General features: G+C 42.7%; 1 protein-coding gene across 3 annotated transcripts; it reads right to left on the bottom strand.

The window, feature by feature from the left end:
* Window positions 1-53: 53 nt before the first annotated feature.
* On the bottom strand, window positions 54-18721 carry C1H8orf76 (chromosome 1 C8orf76 homolog). Of its 3 annotated transcripts, none has more exons than XM_047523598.1 (6): window positions 18556-18721; window positions 15985-16080; window positions 15047-15190; window positions 11332-11789; window positions 6880-7012; window positions 54-379 (listed from the first exon to the last, which is right to left on the bottom strand). In XM_047523598.1, exons 1-6 carry the CDS (start codon window positions 18667-18669, stop codon window positions 182-184), a joined length of 1143 nt encoding a protein of 380 aa, XP_047379554.1. In that variant the 5' UTR covers window positions 18670-18721; the 3' UTR covers window positions 54-181. The 3 variants fall into 3 exon arrangements, with proteins under 3 accessions (XP_047379554.1, XP_047379560.1, XP_047379570.1); XM_047523604.1 differs by lacking the exon at window positions 54-379 and adding an exon at window positions 3955-4265; XM_047523614.1 differs by lacking the exons at window positions 54-379; window positions 6880-7012 and adding an exon at window positions 7020-7260.

Here is an 18721-nt window from a genome sequence, read left to right as displayed (position 1 = left end):
TATATAGGGAGAGCAAATAATCTAAAAAGAACAAAAAAACATCAAATGCATGGTCAGTATAAACAATCTGGGAAAGAAGTCATCTTTATAAATTCACTGTTTTCCATGATCAGCAGATCCTGTCTGAAGAAAATAAGGACAATTAATACAGTGCAAGATGTTTTTGTTTTTCAATGGACCTCTAAGCCAAGATCTGTATCTCTGTATGGAACTGATTTTCAAAGGGACAGAAATGGTCTTTGATCTTTCTGAACCACTTGTCTTCAAATTCTTTCGAGGATGCGGTCACCAAGGCAGTCAGAGCTGCAGAGCCAATGCTTTTCACTTCTGAGTGAACTTCATCTTTTATTTTTTCTGGAATGATATCTTCTCCCATAACCTGTAGCAGAAGAAAAAAACACTATCCCAGTAAAAGAGGCAGCAGACAGGGAACAGAAGACCAGGTTGTTCATCAACTGTAAAGGCCTTCAGACAAAAGTGGAAAATGCTTCAGGAGCCAGGGGACACTTCCAACATATTGAAAAGATATCTGCTCAGAAGGTGTCATTCAAGGATCACGCATGTAAACCACCCCATATTTCCACTTTTCTTCCCAAGCGAAGAAATGCTGAAGTCTGTCCGCAGCAGCAGTACCATCTGGCCTCCTGGGAGTTTTCCTATCAAGACACATGCCCTCAGTGAGAATGCAATTACAAGTGGTTCTCCCTCCTGGAAAACAGCTCAGAAGGATCAGGCAGAGCAGAATATGACTGCACCTGTGCATGGAGTCAGGTTCCTAGACATCAAAAGCAGCAAACAATTGAGTAGCAAGGGTTGGGCTGTCCTTTCCTGACCCAGAAAGAGACCTTGATCCCTCTAAAGCCTACCCAATCTTAGCAACTTAACAAGCACAGTTACCCAGTGAAGGCACAACACTGCCCCCTACTGGTCAGAATCAGGCCCAGATGAAACATGGTCAAGTCCCCAGAATCTGGGTTAGTTTCTCTGTGCTAACACTCAAAAAAATTAGGTTCGAGAAAGTCTTCCATGACATCTTTTCAATATGCTGGAAGGGGCGGCTAAACTATTTTCTGTTTTTGTGTGAAGGCCTTTACAAGCTCCTAAGTGATCAGTCTTACTTCTGGTAATGACAGTGCACTAAAATTAAGTTCTAAAACATTTAATACCATTTAGCATGAAAGATGACAGAGCAGTCAAGCAGGGATGCAGAGGGAATTTAGTGATTTGGATTTGGACATGCAAACCTGGAGATCCAATGTGGTCATGAAAACTAACTAGAAACACAATCAAAGAATGGTTCTCACTGGGTTTGAATCTTCACAGATCACATATTTTTGAGGAAACTGCCAATGAGATGTAGAGTACTTATTAAAGTATGGTATTTTATCAGGTCTAAGATACTCTTTTTTGGTTTCTGAATGTCAACATCTCTGAAATCAAAGTACAGTTTATGACCACCAGCATCATAGTGTAAATGGTCCTTTAGCACCACATCAAATAATAACGTCTTATAATCGATGACTTCCTGAATTCAATGAAATGCAGTATTTTAACTTATGGGATAAAACACTAAATAAGTCTTTCTTTAAAAATAAAAAGAAAGATAATTGAATAGTTGTAATATACAAAGAAAGAAATTCCAAGAAGACGGATAGACAGTATGACATTCCCAGGTGTGCAAAAAAGCCTGCTGGGGTCCAGGATGTGGCTCACCAGCAGAACACTGCCTCATACATGGAAGACAATGGGTTCCATCTGCAAAAACAAATCTGCCAAAGCATTTGGCCATATAAAAACTGTAAAACTTCTCTATGTTAAAAAAATAACGAACCTCAAGAAAATATTGCAACGTATAGGAAAGTAAGTCTAAAGTAGAGTGGTCTTAAAATTACTAAGAACAACAGAAACAACACAATTTAGCATTTCACAAAATATAAATGGCCACCAACATGAAAAAAACATCTTAATAGCAATCAAAGAAATACACACTAATACTAAAAATATAATCTTTCACCTACCTACCTGCAAATTAAGCTGATTCATATAAAAATTCACCTACCTACCTGCAAATTAAGCTGATTCATATAAAACTGCTACTTTTATAGGACAAAAAAAATTCAATATGACAATTTCAAATGGTTTAATCTAACATCTAGGACTGGGGTAGGAAAGTCAGTGCCCTCATATACTGCTAGGGAATATGTAAATTGAGACAACTGTCGGGGTTTCCAGGACCCCCAGCCTTGGGCATGGTCAAGATGGCGCCTGACGCTGAGCCAAAAGCGGCCAACTATACAGTAAACAACCAGCGAATTCCAATGATTGGCTAGTTAACGATGTGACTAGAGCATGCCCCCCTCGTGTATCTATCCTATGCTTGCAGCTGTCCGCGTTTACCTCGTGTACTCTCCCCTGATTGGTTGAAGTGTATATAAGCCTGGTGGGTGGGAGAGGAGGGAGGTAGAAGCGGAAGAAGCGGCGGAGGCGAAGGCTGAAGCTGAGCTGGAAGCTGGGAGTGCGCGGAAGCTGGGAGTAAGAAGAAGCCGAGAGAAGAGAAGCTGGAAGTGCGTGGAAGCTGGGAGTAAGAAGAAGCTGAGAGAAGAGAAGCTGGGAGTGCGCGGAAGCTGGGAGTAAGAGAAGTGTAGGAGAGGGACTGTGCATAATAAACTTCCAAAGCTTCAGACATTTGTCGTGTCTCTCTCTGCGGCCAGAGGGAGCGCGATAGACAACTTTCTGAATGACAGTTTGGAAATGTGTTTTAAGTCTTTAAAACATTCTCATAGCTGGGAATGTAGCTCAGTGGCAGAGAGTTTCTCTGGCACATATAAGGCCCCAGATTCAATCCCCAATACCAAAATTAAAATGTTCTTATATTTTAACCCCATGATTCTATTTCTAGTAATCTCAAAGGTACAAATACATATATTTTTGCAAGGATTTATTTAAATAAGTACCAAATATTTATTAAATGTTCAAAATAGGGAAGTAAATAAATTATATAGTTAATTCAAAAACTGGATAGATCCAGTCATTAAAAATTAGGTACTCAAATAATATTGAAGGATATCAAGTTATAGCCATGTCACAGTGTTAGGTGAAAGTCATAGAACATAAAATGAAATAAAAGTCTGGCAGTTACTAAAAAAGTTAAGCAGAGTTACACTACATGACTAAGCAATTCTAGTCCTAGATTTACACTCCCAAAGAATTAAAACAGGGACACAAACATACATGCATGCTAAGGTCCAAAGCAATGTTATTCACAATATCCAAAAGGCAGAAACCTCCCAGGTGTCCATCAACAGATGAGTGGCTAAACATGGTACATACACATAAAGGGATAAAGTTGTTTGTTTTGTTCTTCCCAATACTGGAGAAGGCCCCACACATGCTAGGCAAGCAGTCCACCACTGAGTTTTACCCCCACCCCTTTACATTTTTTATTTTGAGACAAGGTCTCACTAAATCGCTCAGACTCACCTCAAACTTGTGATCCTCCTGCTCTAGCCTTCTAGATCACAGGCATGATCTAGATCTTCATTCACGCCTGGCCACAAATAAAGTTTTGATACATGCTTATGGATAATCCTTGACAACAATATACTAAGTGAAGTCAAATACAAAAGGACAAATGTTGTATGGCTCCCCTTATTTGAAATACTTAAAACAAGTAAATTCACAGAAAGTAGTTTAGAGGAAGAGGGGTAGAGGGAGGAGGGTGAGGGGAGGTTTTGCTGAATGGGGTTATAGTTTCTGTTTGGAGTGACGGGAAATACTGGAAATACAGTGGTGATGGTGGGACAACACTATGAATACACTTATTGTCACTGAACCGTATACTTAAAATGATTAAGATGGCAAATGTTATGCTATTTATATATATTTTATCAGAGTAAAAAAAAAAAAGGGAGGGAAGATCTGTTGCAAAATAAAAGATATATAAGAGACAAAAGAACCAGGTATAATATGTAGACTTTATTTGGATCTTAATTCAAATAAAACAACTAAAAATTTTTAAAAAAGATTGCAATCAAATAATATTTAAGCCTATAGGGTCAAGGTCATATCATAAGTCAATTAAAATGAAGGGAGTACAAATAATCCCAAGGAGGGCTCAGACATTCATTACTTTTAAAAAGTCCCACAGGTATGTCAGATGCAATGTCCAGGCAGAGAACCACTGTTCCACTCAACTTCCCAGATTCCCCAGCATGGTAGGATACAAGATGTTTAAGACGTGGTCTGGCTTATGAAGAACCTAGAATCTAGAGGAAAAAGATAAGACACATTCCTATAACTTTCTAGGGCTCAGAGAGCTAGGTTTTCAAGCAACTACTTTATCTGAGTTGAAAGAAGGAAAAATCACCGCAGGCAAGAGTATTTGGAAAGATGCCCCAGGCTGTGGGACCTCAGCTAAGATCTGAGGACCAGAAGCTAACCAGGTAGAGACAAGAAGCCCCAGGATAGGTCTGCTAGACATGGAAAGACCAGTCTAGTGGTGGCAAAAGATTTGTGTAAGGAATTCTTAGGTAATAAGTTTGGGGTTACACTCTACAAGGCCTTGGAGGTCACCTTAAGGATCCTAGGTCAGCACTGATCTCAGAAGTAACAGGGATTCTTTTTAGTGTTTAAGCAAACAGGTAACATGGTCAAAGCAAGTTAAGATAGATTCAGGGGGAAAGCAGGCAAACAAGGTGAGGTGAGTCAGAAAGTCACTGTGAGAGTCAAACCTGACTGAGGAGGTGAGGACTAGGTGCTTATGTGGAACAGAAACCAAGGGTGGTACCCGGATGAGTGTGAGCTTCAGTGGGTGCCTAGCAAGACTGACCGAGGCAGAAAGAGGACAGAGTCAGTGAGGTTCCAGGTCTGGAAAGAAGAGTGACAGACAGTATCAAGGAAAAACAATTAAGTCAGATGGCTCTTTCTAAGACTCCTCCACTTCCTCTCACCAGTTATTTAGTGAGAGTCATATCAGGCACAGCAGCATCCTGGGCACTAAGGGGAACTGCAAGACTGACGTGTGTGTTTCATGGGTAGCTGTCTTCCAGGCATTCCATACTGGAGGTTACAGTAGAATAATCAATAAACATTAAGTTAACTACCCAGTAGGTAATTTTTATATACATATAAATTTTTTAGTTTTCAATGGATCTTTTATTTATCTATATGTAGTGCTGAATATCAAACCCAGGGCCTCACATACACCAGGCAACACTGAGCCACAACTCCAGCCCACCAGTATGTAATTAACCAGAGATGTGCTCCAGAGTTGAGGCAAGAGATACACACTGAAAGCAATCAACTCTGAGACAACAACTGAAACCATGGCACCGTTATGCTTTCAGGGATGGGAGGAGAAAGGTAAAGAGAACAGAGAGCTGAGTGAAACTTTAGAGAATGTCACACCACAAAAGAAACCAGTGGAGTCCCAAGAGGCACAGGAACATTAAACACATACAGGAGAGCAGGGCATGGTGGCCCATGCCTGTAGTCCTAGTTACTCAGCAGACTGAGGCAGTAGGATCACTAGAGGCCAGGAGCTGAGACCAGCCTGGGCAACCCAAGAATGAAAATGCAGGTGAAGGGGAAGTGGAATGAAATAAAGGGAGGAAGGGAAGGAAGAGAGGAAGAAATAGAGGAGATAAACAGGGTGGTATAGCCTCTCAGAAGTAAAGAGAAGAATTTAAAAGGAGTGGTCAACAAATTCTATGGAAAGATAAAGGAAAACAAAGACTAAGGAAAGGATAAGGTCTAATTATGAAAGACAGGTGCCTTTGTGTATGTGTGGGCTCCAGGGAAAAACCCTATGAAGGCAGAAAGTTAGAAAGATCAAAGGAGAACAGACAAAGAATATAGGGAAAAGTCCATAATGAGCCAGCTTAGGGTCGGGAAGAGAGAAGGCAGCCTGGCATTAGAAGATCTACAGTTAAATACTCTTTTTTCTCTTTGCTGGTTATGAAACCCAGGACTTTAGGCATGCAAGGGAGACACTCTAAAACCCAACTGCATCCCCAGCCTCACAATAAATACTTTTAAAACAGTTTTTATTTATTTGTTCTTTTGGTGCTGAGGATTTAACCTATGAGTGTTTTATCACTGAGCTATATCCCCCAGCCTTTTTATTTTTTATTTTGACACAGGCTTACCACGCCCAGCGCAATAAGCACTTCTTGAAAGAATGACAGCAGGATGTACATGGGTGAAGTCATTCTCAGGGAAGAGTACCTGGGCTGTCAAGTTTCAACTGTGTACTGAAAGAAGTAGCATGAAAAGCTTAAACACGTAATCTCAAGTGCCAACTTAAAAAACTTCAACAGTGTATTTTACAAAAAGCCAGCTTTTAAAAAAGAAAGCTAACATAGGATGCAAAAGAATGACATCTGTATTTCTTGGCAACCATCAAAGTAGTGACAAGGTGGAGCAGAAAGAAAATGGACTTGTAGCTAACCCACACTGGTTTTAGACAAGTTCTGCCACTGAAAGTCTAACCCCAGGGGGGTCACAAACTCTCTGGGCCTCAATTCCAGCTTGATCTATCACTAGCTATGAGAATAAATGGAGGAAAAGCATATAAAATTGCTGTATAAAAGTGAGCATTCACCCATTAGTTTCTTCAGTACTAAAACAAATAAAGGGCACTCAGGTGTCCCAGCAGGCAGGCTCCAACAAGGACTGACAAGCACAGAACAGCCCTGCAGTCTAGCCCTGCAGCGAGCTAGACAGCAGGGAAAGGATGGTGAAGAGGCCACTCTGGTGACATAAAGGAGGGAGACACAGTCCTTCTGTAGATGAGATTCAGTTGTTCCTTATAAAAGTGGTATCGGAGCCAGGAAAAATATCTGACGCCTTGTGTCCTATAAACCCAGGAGGTACACTTACCTCAGTGATCCACAGCAAAGTGTCTTCTTTGAAGCTGAACCCTTTCATTTTATCTTCAATTTCCTGTTGAGTCCTTAGGTTCCTCTCCAAAGCAAATGATGTTTGCTGAGACTGGGTGAACTGAAGTAAAAGTCTGAAAAACCAAAAAGTCCCCATGTGTGGGCTCCACTACATGACAGCAATGAGCCCCACAAGGCTAGAGAAGGCTGCTGCCCTCAACAGAACTTTCGCTTGAATCCCTACAGCAGCTTCTTATGTGAATAAACTGCCCATCTTCATGCTGGAGCGTCATCTTTTCTCAAGTCGATGGACCAAATCTCCTCCGAGAGAGCTTTAGCCAGCAATACCTTCTTCAAAGAGCTCCCTGTGGAAGGCAAGTGGCTGAAAGCACAAATAATTTAGCCTGAGAAGAACAACCTTCAGTCAGACTCCTCCCACACACCATTCTACATTTGTTTCTTTGAAGCAGGGTTCTATGACCCTTCCGCTCCCTGGACCTCATAGCAGCTGGACCTCAAGGAATAATTAGCTTCACTGGCACCCTTCAATTACCCTAAGTAGGGTCAAACCTTTGATGACCCTTTTATGACTACTCTGCAATTGCCTTACCACTGATGTCCCCACCATGATCCTAACCTGGTCCCCCCTTGTTGTTCCTCCCTACTGTCCTCATGTGGCTCCTTTTTCCTTATTATTTCCATTATTATTGAGAATGTGCAGATTTTCCCAATTTTCCTCCAGTCTCATTGGTCCCTCTGGCTAACCCAGAAGCACTAGGCTCTGCCATTCACACATTTTATGTAGTGAAGAGTTCCAGACATGACTCCAAGCACTAAGAGACACTGGAGAGCAAGACAGACAGGTGCTGGCCTCAGAGAATGGAAGGGGAGAACACACATGCATAATTTCAAGTTGTTAAAAGTGCCACAAAAAATAATCCAAGAGAGTGTGTCATTAGGATGAGACAGTGCAGAAACGTTTCCCAAGATACCATCCAAGCCAAGACCTAAGTGATAAGGAGCCAGCTGGGAGAATGTCTGAGGGAAAGGGTCTCCTGGCCAGGGGGAAGGAGGCCCTGACAGAAGTTTGATGTGTGTGAAAATCAGAAAGATCATCAATATGGCCTCAGCACTGGCACAGAGAAAATATTGCTACGGAGTGAATATACCCTAACTCATGCTGAAACCCAACTGCCATTGTATTGGGTCCAGGTGCAGGACCGTTAAGAGTTAAGAGCATTAGGGTTTGGGATAGAGCACAAGGCCCTGGGTTCAATCCCCAGCACCACAGAAAAAGAAAGAGTTAAGTGCATGAATGCATTAAAGACCTGTGTTGGGAGTGAGTTCCTGATAAAAGGAGTTGTTCAGCTGATTTCCTCTCTGGCCCACATGTGCGTGCTCTCTTGCCACCTGATACCCTCCATCATGATAGCAGAGACTCACCAGAGGCTGGCACCTTGATCTTGGGACTTCCCGAGTCCCAGAATAGGGAGAAATAATCTTTTTTCTTTTTCTTTTTCAGTATCGGAGATTAAATCTAAGGGTGCTTTACCACTGAGCTAGATCACCAGTACTTTTTATTTTTTATTTTGAGATAGGGTCTCACTAAGTAGCTCAGGGACTTGCTGAGTTGCTAAGGCCGGCCTTGAACTTGTGATCCTCCTGAGTCACTAGAATTACAGGTGTGTGCCATAGCAACCAGCTATATTTTTTTGTCTTGATAAATTAAGCAGTCCATGGCATTCTGTTATAGCAGCAGCAAACAGGCAAAGATAGACATGGAACTGATACAACTGCGATGGGAAGCCAATGGTGTTTTCTACAGGAGTGGGACCTGATACACAGGTACAAAGACACACTGCTGCCTCAGCGCAACCCATTTGAGTCACCTGTCCCATGGGTGGCAGCAGTCACATTTGGGACTGCTTCACCGTACTTACTTTCTTCCCTCTCTGTTTATCACTCGAAAACAGAGTTTGTCCTTGCTCTACATCATGTTCATTCATTCTCGGCCTTCAGACCCCTGTAGCTATTCTTCTCTCCCTACCCTTCTACTGAAACTGGCTGCTCACCAGCAGAGATAACCTCCTAGTTTTCAAGCCCTCAAGTAATCCTACTTGAACTCCATCACCACCTGACCACTGATCCCTTTCTAATCTATAGCTCCCTTCTTCTAAGTGTGACACTTATTTCCTAATGAACAACTCTGGATGGATGTTCTATAGGCACCTGAATCTCAACACATTGAGCCTAAATCATTCCTTCTAGCCCAATCTCCCCTGCTCGTCCTGTGTGTCCAATCTCAGCAAAAAAGCAGCCCCATCTGCCCAGGGCTAAGTTCCCTTCTCCTCACATCCATCCTTCCCACACCTTCAGCAGACCAAAGTCATTGATCCCAAACTGCAAGGATCCTTTCTTCTCTTATTTCCACTGCACCATACTAGGAAAGACTCCACCACCACTCACCAGCCATTCCACTGCCTCTTTACTGGTGTCCCCAACTCCAAACACCTTCTAGCCCATCATCCCAGCTACCAGGTCTCCCTCTGAATCACTGCTCTGATCACACCACCTTCAAGTATTTTCCAGGCCTTTAGCTCAAGGACCAAAGTCTTAAGATGACATCTAACATCTTGTACTAATAAAAAGAAAAAATCAAAATCCAAAAGCAATGAAAGTACCAACAGCTAACATTTATCAATTGCCTACTATATACTGCATAATTCAATACGTACTTTAGATACTTAAATCTGTACCCACAAAGTAGGCATTTCCCCCATTCCTCCATCTGTGAAGAGGAGAAACCTGGAGCCCAGAGAGTTTATGCAATTTGCACAATGAGGTCAGACAGCTGGCAAGTGGAACAGTCTAGGCTCATTCTCTCAACAATTCACTGGGTTCTTCAAAATCAGATTGACTCCAAAGTCCTACTTCATACTTCCTCTGCTTCCGGTGTGGTCTACAAACTACCTCAAGCTCCTACCACAACACTGTTCTTGCTGCAAGACTGTGGCTGTTCTACAGCAGCACCCTGGACCTCTGGGCTATGCTTCCTCTCTACCCTGCATGGTTACCCTTGCCTTGGGAATATAATACAGATTGAGCAAGATAACCTGGAAGAACTGCATCTAATCCTGGCCCTGGACTTCACAGCTTTGCCACTTCAGGAATGATTTTAATAAGATATCTAGTCCATCAAATGGGATCCCAACAGTAACCCCAGATAGTCATGAGGATTAAAATGAATCCCCTCATATGATTACTTAGTGCTTGGCAGGTAAGGACTCCCAGCAGGCACATTTGGCAGAAGCACCATCCCTGGTAAAGGCTCTGAAGACTTCGTTCTTCCTGCCACACCAGCAGCTCCCTTATCTTGGTCCCCGTGGAATTCTGCTCACACCACTGACACACTGTTTAGAATCTGTGTGCCACTCACTGGCTAGACATATTTTCCCAATACAGCAGGTAGTGTAAGGAAAGGGACTTTTTAAAAACAATCTTTATGATCCCAGCATGAAGCAATTTGCCTGGCACATGTGCTTCTGAATAAAAGTGACATAGTCAATACAAAGTAAGAATCTAGGAAATAAATTTTAAAATTTGCCAAAGAAATGCCACTTCTTGGTTATGCCTGTTAGTATTTCTTGAATTCTCCAGAGTAAAAAAAATAATAATAATTCCTATGTTCCCAAGATGGTGTCTGTTTCTTCTCTCATAAATTACAGAACTGGTTAAGGGTATTTCCCCTACCTTCCCCTCAACTTCTTATACCTTAAAGGATTCAAAGTACTTGGGAGTCCTTAGGGACAAACCATGGGAATTCTCTGTAGAATGAATTTAGAACTCTTTATTCACATGATCGGCAATTCAAACACAAGAGCATATTTTCTTCATATCTGTGGAATAAGTGAATAAAAATTTCCTCCTTTAAAACAGTTCTAAGTTGGGTGTGGTGGCACATGGCTGTAATTCCAGTGGCTCAGGAGGCTGAAGCAGGAGGATCCTAATTTCAAAGCCAGGCTTTGCAAAAACAAAACACTAAGCAACTCAGTGAGACCCTGTCTCTAAGTAAAATACAAAATAGTGTTAGGAATATGGCTCAGTGGTCAAGCGTCCCGAGTTCAATCCTTGGTACCCAAAACAAAACAAAACAAAAAACAAAAGAGTTCTCTCTTTTCCAATACTTTATACATTTAAGTTTCCTAATTTTTTAGTGTTTTCCAGTTTCAACACTACATTGAACACTCACCCCAAGCTGTGTTCTTGAGTAAATAATAACGTTTCTAAGTCTTACACACTGAAATGACACATGTTCAAAGGGTTATGTCTAGAACGTAGAAAAAACTGAAAAACATACACCAAGTGCCCTGCTTAGAACTTTCTGAAACATAGAGTTAAATGAACGAAGCTTCTCCCTGAGCTGCTTCCCACCCTCTCACACCACTCCGCTCACCTGGTTCGAATCAGAGAGGCACATGCTTTCATCTGAGTCTCCATCAACACCGCTTCTCCCCTTCCAGATACACAGTTCTGACTGTTTTTAAAAGCTTTCTCAGTTTTCTGGCCATTACTGCCACTTGCTTCTACGGAAAATACAGAGCTCTCAGGCACAGTTTCAGGGAAGCACAAAGGATAATCCTTTCCTGAGTGTGAAAAGGAGGACTGGATAGTTTCGTCAGTTGAGGTGAAACTGTTCTGTCTCTGAGATGATGCAAATGATGCTGAAAGAGCCAGACCCAGATTCAGGTAAGCCTCTGCCAACTTGCCCCAGCTCCAAGGATTAAAAGGATGCAGAGAAATCAGTTTCTGCAGGCAGAAAATTGTTTTCTCCAAGTTCTGCAAACTTGAACAAATAGCAAGCTGGAGGTAGAGCACAGTGGTTAAATGGTCTGTGTTGGTTGCTTTATTTTCCTGAGGAGAAAAGAAAAACAAAACAAAACTGTAACTGCAAAGTGCTTTCCATATAAAACTGAAGATGGCCAAAAAAGATGCCAAACTTATACAACATAAAACTGTCTATGTTATACATTACAAGTATCTTTCAGCACCCATACAAGCTGAGTGGACTAAATATACTTCAATGGATCACGAGCTTGAAACCATGAACCTAGAGAACAATATACTACCCTAGCAAAATAAACATCGGCCATTCCCGAAGACCCAAAAGTCATAAACATGTAACAATTCATGTGATAGTGACCCGACAAAGTCCAGCACTAAAAAATATAAATGTCAGTTTAAAATTTTCAATTTTTATCATTATCTTTGTTTTCAGCCAGACATCTGAAGAGACCCCAGCCAATTTTCTTAGACCCTGTCGTAACAGTTCCATTTTAACATTCGTGCTTTCTAAAAATCCAAAAGGTGGCCAGGCATGATGGTGCATGCCTATAATCCCAGCAACTTAGGAGACTGAGGCAGGAAGATTGCAAGTTCAAGGCCAGCCTCAGCAACTCAGCAAGGCCCTAAGCAACTTAGTGAGATGCCCGCCCCACCCCCCGCCCCGCTCTCAAAAAATAAAAAGGAAGGGGATGTTGCTCAGTGATTAAGCACTCTTGGGTTTAATTCCTGGTACCAAAAACAAAAAAATAAAGCAATTTCCTTGGGGACTTAAACAAATTCCATTTGCACATCCTGCTGGGTTTGAACATCTCATACAGGACAGCCCTGAGCTCTGGGTGCTTCGTGATGCATCATAATTGAATCCAAATGCCTTCCCTGCTAACTTGTACCAAGGCCAGCTATTTTTGGCCAGAGGAGGTTGCTTGGTTTCCTTCTGATCAGAAAATCCTTTTTAAGTTTCCTTAACCAGAGCCACCACCTCTTGCCTAACCTGCCATCTGGCAAATACCTTCTGGGTTAGGAAAAACAGGTCTGGTCTTTCTAAAGTTTGCAGAGTGCAGATGGCAGATAATGTTATCTTCAAGCTGCTGTGAAGTCTAAGGAAAGCCTGGCCTGCAAGTGTCCAGAGCAAAGTTCTGCACACAAGCTATTCAGAGAATGCAACAGGAGTCACATCAGCCAGCGACCCAGAGCAACTGGCATATCAGTTAGTGGAAGCCTGTGGAGGGCTTCCCAAATTAAGTGAAAAGATATGAAATAAAGTCACATCATCTTTGATGATATTGTACCTCACCAAAGACAGAATATACCTTGTTTCATTATTACTAAGTAGTGTCTATCCTTCTCAATAGACCCGTAAGGTCCATGAGAACATTTGCTCAATACTGAATTCCTAGTGCAGAGCACAGTTAGCTCCTCAGGCACCATAGATGTTCATTAACATGTTGACACAGAGAGGTTAGATAACTTGCCTGAGCACACAACTGGTAACAGAAGAGCTATAGTCAGGTATACTACAAATATAGATTTGCTATCTATTTTGTTCAACATTACACAATAATCTGTCCCACTGTAGAATGTGAGAGGATAATAACCATGGAAGAATAAACAGACCTGGGTCAGAGCTAACAGCAAAATAAGAGACTTTGAGGAGGGAAGAAATTAAATAACAAAGCACCAGGTTACTAGGAAATGAGAAAACCTTACAGATAGGCAGTACCCACTAGAGTAATATGCAAGAGACCCCAAAACGGGGTGAGACCCGCTAGTCCCTTGCCCATTTTCCAGCGCAGCAGGTACCTGGAAGACTGATAACCAGTTCTGGAAGTCCTGACATGTCACTGAAGACTTCTGCCGGGTCACCCCCTGAACTAACTGGCAACATATTCTTCTCTAAGCCATAGGAACAGATGCACTGAGTGAAGCACAGAAATGCCCCAGTCCCTTCACTAATCTAGCTGCCACTGCCTTCAGTGAGAAAGGCAGAGGGTGAAGCTCAAAGGTGACATGCAAGAGCCAGCTGAGGGAAAAGCAGAGTGGGGATGTGTCTGAAAAGGCTCAAACTGCTGTGGACTTGCAGACCAGGAAGACCAGGAAGGAGCACAATTAAATCCTGGCTTCAATGTTCATGCCCATACTGCCGGCACAAGGCAATCTATCTTCTTTCCAGCATAAAGATTAACCTGCGCTTGAGAGAATAAGGCAGGAAAAGTTCCAAGTTCAAGGTCATCCTGGGAAACTCAGTGAGACCCTATCTCAAAATAAAATTTAAAAGGCTGGGGGTATAGTTCAGTGATGGAGTGCTTCCTTAGCATATGTAAGGTGCTGGGGGCCATCCCCAGCATTAAAAAGAAAGGAAGGAAGGAAGAATGAGTGGATTAATTAACCTGCAATTAATAGAGAAGGGAAAAGAAAGAACAAAACATAGCTGGATTCCACACTCTTAAGACAATTCCACCAAGGTTTCCTTGCACTGTGAGAGGCTGAGGTCCCAGGCAGTGAAGCCCTGGGCTAGATGGAGAAAGCAGCTCAGCTGCAAGCACTTGCGGCTGACCATGGCCGACCATGGGGCTCAAGTATCTGTGCAACACTGTCTCACTAACCCCTGCTGACGAGGAAAATTGCTCACTATATACTATGACTGGTCAATTTAGACTTAGACCTATATAATATTTACACAAAAATCAACCCAAGTGAACCATAAATGCCCTAATCTGAAAATAAAAACAAACAGCATTTAGAATTACAAAGACCTTTCTTCATCCCTTAAAAAATTTCTGCATAGTCTAGTTAAAAATAAAAAGAACTGGGCTGGGGTTATAGCTCAGTGGTACAGCGCTTGCCTAGCATGTGTGAGGCACTAGATTCGATTCTCAGCACCACATATAAATAAATAAAGGTCCACTGACAACTAAAAAAAATATTTAAAAATAAATAGATAGGACTTCTAAGATTGACTTGGTATGAGTACTTAGTCATGTTTTTTATAACTTCTGCTTACAGAAGTAATATATGGTTCACTGTAGAAATTTTGCAAAATAAATAAAGCTCAAACAAATCTGAAAAAGAAAATAGATCACTCATAATCCTGTCCTATTAACAACCAACCAAGAATAAAACCTCTGCAAATGAGATTTTCAGGCAGTGAAGTTCAGTTCCAACTATTTCTCATAATAAAGTCCTTACACTGCTCGTGATTTTCTTCTGCTTATGCAAATCCACCCATTTTGTTTCAAGCAAGTTTTTTGTTATGTCATTTGAAAATAAACTACGAAACTGTCCTTGGTATAGCAAGATCTGTGAAAACAAGCAATGGAACTACTCACCAAGTTTGCAGCAATCTCTAGAGCTTCCACGTGCCTTCCCAGGTGAGCTAGGCACCGAGCCTGGCCTTCTTGAACATCCTTTTTCATGGCAAAATTGGTAGATGACAATTTTTCAGAGATACTGGAATACTCCTGCAGTGCTTTCTGACAATTGTTTAAAAAAGGAAGGGAAGAAAAGAAAGGTAGAAAAGGACTCAGTATCAGGTGACATTTTTCCTAGGTGGAAGGTAATGTTGTAATTGACCCCAAAATGGACTATGGGACGCTTGAGTATCTTGGTACTACTCTGCTCATTGGTAGAGACAGAATGGCTAGAGATGTAATGACCACCACCATGGAAAGTATCACTGTAGAGCACAGCGTCCTGGAGCCAAAAAGATCAGGCTTCAAATCCTGGTTTTGCTGCTGCCTTGCCACAGAACCTTTCCATCGATGTTATCATGAAGATGTAAATATGGAAAGTAACCTGGATCCTAGTTGTTCATTATTCTCCTTTCTTACACATTTTAGAGTGCCCCTGTGAAACTATGAGGCTTCTATGCTGGAGACACACAATAATGAGGGAGCTACTGAACCTAGGGCAACAGACCTACAGGGGCCCCAAAAAGATTCTTTTCTTGGAGTTCTGGGAAACAAAGCCAACTACATAAAGCCACACAGAATAGTATAGAAATTTGAGAGTCTAAGATTATTAAAAAAAAAAAAAAATTCATCTTCAAAAACACACTCCTGGGGCTGGGGTTGTAGCTCAGTGGTAGAGCACTTGTCTAACATGTATGAGGCAGTACCACATAAAAATAAATAAAAAAAAAATAAAGGTATCGTGTCCACCTACAACTAAAAATATTAAAAAACACAGACTCATTACTTATTTACATATGCTGTCACTGATAAAACAGAAGCCCACTTCAAGGGCCAGTCTTACACATTGAGCCTACCTCATACTCCTGTCGTCTGTAGGCCAGGTCCCCTTTGAATTTCTTGATAGTTAGAACTTCAACATCATCACTGCTTTCTGTTTCTTCATAAAACCACTAGAAAATATGAAAAGAGCCCATTATAGCTATGCTTTCGCCTCATCCTCAGGAGTAATTTTCCATACCGTAACCAATTAAACCTCAAAAAGACACACCTCTTCAAGAGGAGACTAGGGAAAATATCTGACAAAGAAATAACAGCTTTAATGATGACCCAGTTTTGATTAAAATTATCACAAGTAGTAAACTTACTGATAATATCATCTTCCCAAAAAAGTTGCAAGGGACATGTGGTTTTATCTACAGCATTTCCCATATGGAGCATGATGCTTGGGAATCCCCACCTTTACCCTGCACGGCTCATGATGGTTTTTTAAAGTGAGATGTTTTCTTTTAACGCAATTTTAGAGAAGATGGAATAGAGACTGACAATTCTTTATGCAGAAGACATAAAAAAAAAAAAAGAATTATGGTTGAGGTGTTATTAAGAAAATGTTGTAATGGCACAAAAGAAGAATCTAAAGCAAAGAAGGAGACAGAAACTAAGGCTTTTGAAAGGAGGCTTCAATACCACCAATCATCAAAGGACAATGGAAGAAAGCTGGAGATGCCCACCTGGGATGCTCTACTCGCTTTTCTACTGATCTAAGTAAAACACATGGAGGCTGAAGAAGGCCCATCCCTGGCTAAATATTATTAATTTGACGTAACTTCATTTGTGATGCTTTCACATCACAATTGCTTGCTGTATTTCCAAAAGAGCTGCCTGAGTATCAGTGCGCCTCGGCTACCCTAGTAAAATCAGTTTCCTTGGCCTGATGCCATCACAGTGACGAAGGCCAGGAATAATTCTCTGTTCTCCTTCAGGCACGGTCAGTCCATAACAGTCTAAGCACTGTCCCCACATTTTCCCTGTATACCCCACTGCTCTCTAGTCACTGTTTCAGATCAGCCTGTCCCAGCTTTCTGAACAAGACTCTATCAACTTCCATCCAATTTCCATTATCCTACGGGGAAAGACAAAGCACAGTTGGCTTCCTAATGGTCATCCGTATTCTCCCATATAAGCTGCAGGCCAGCAAGAATTCAGAAAGATGATGCCTTCAAACACCCCTCTCTGATGAGGAAGGAGGGAAGAACCTTGTGAAGCAGGGGGGAAATGCATGGATAAGGTGAACATCCAGCCCTCCAGAAGATGAGCAGGCCAGGACAACAGAAATCTTCAAACCCAAACTCCTATTTACACCCAGGGAGCCCTCCTTGAGCTATTTGTGAGTAGCATATTTTCATGTTCATGTAGCAAACGTATTCTAAAGTAAAGATACTTTTGGGTTTTACTTCATCACCTGGCCAAGTATTTTCATCAACAGTATCTCATTTCACTTGCACAGTAACCTTATAAGGGAGCAAATGAGATATAGGGAACTGACACACTGATAGAATTCAAGGGTCCTATCTTAAAACCAGAGCTTTTTTTATGCTCCATCACATGAGACCTCAAGCCCAATCCCTGTTTTTAGTTTACACAGTTGAGTACTGAAGGTTCTTTAAGAGACTGCATGTAGTAAGAAAAAAAAGTAAAAAATACAATTCAGTAATTACTGAGTCCCTCGCATGCTAAGTACAGCTGTTGTGGGGAAAAAATACGAAAATCCATGTAAGGGAACCTAGCACAGTGCTTGGAACAGGTGTGTGTAAACACTAGCTCTGCCCAGAGATGCGATTTACCTCATGAAATATTACAAAGTAATACTATACTAATTCAATACGCACGGAGTTCCTATTTTGAACAAAACTGTAGGGCGCTGTAGAGTGGGCATCAAGTTAAGAACAACTGTAGTGTGATCATTTAGTGCTGTGGGTCTAAGGACTCTGAGAACAGAGACAAGCACTTCAAATAGAAGCTAAAAGAGGGTAGGGGCCGGGAGAGATGGCGCACATGTCATCAGCGGCTTGGGAGGCTGAGGCAGGAGGATCGCCAGATCAAAGTCAGTCTCAGCAAAAGCGAGGCGCTAAGCAACTCGGTGGAACTGTTTCTAAATAAATACTAAATAGCGCCGGGGTTGTGGCTCAGTGTTCCAGGGCCTCTGAGTTCAATCCCTGGTCAACGCCCCCCAAAAAACAAAACAAAACAAAACCCGGGTAGGGGAGCCAAGACAAAACCATTTCACTGGAGGGCCTCAGAAGACCTCCGGAGGAGGCGGCGGCGTTTAAGACGGGCCTTGAGAAACGGCTGTGCTTGCACGACGTGAGCCTCCAGGGCGCCAGTGGGCAGGGAGTCCAGGGCGGGCAGGCGCGCGGAGGTTTACAGATCGGGCGGGGGCCCTGACCGCGCCGCCGCAGGGTCGGGAAGCAGCCCGCGTCTCCAGTCTGCGGGCGGGGGTGAGACCCGCAAGGCCCGGCCGCGGCCGGCGCTCGGGGGCTCCGGGGTGGAGCGAAGGTTGGCACTGGAGGCTCGCGCTGCAGAGCGCGTCTGAGGCGTGGGGCACCGCGGAGGGTAGGTCCCGCGAGGCAGAGGCCACGCCCTCTCACCTGCGGCTCGCAGCGCTTGGCGCGGTAGGGCGCGGGAGGCCCAGGCCGCCGCTGCGGCCCCTCTTCGAACACCGAGTCCTCAAACTCGCCGCCGATCCAAAATCCGGGCTCCATAGCGCGCGCCCACGCTGGGGCACGGAGAGGAAGCGGCGCCTCCAGCGGCGCG

The sequence above is a fragment of the Sciurus carolinensis genome, chromosome 1, assembly GCF_902686445.1.
Source record: "Sciurus carolinensis chromosome 1, mSciCar1.2, whole genome shotgun sequence".
Classification (NCBI taxonomy): Eukaryota; Metazoa; Chordata; class Mammalia; order Rodentia; family Sciuridae; genus Sciurus; species Sciurus carolinensis.
This window is presented reverse-complemented; position numbering and strand designations above follow the sequence as displayed.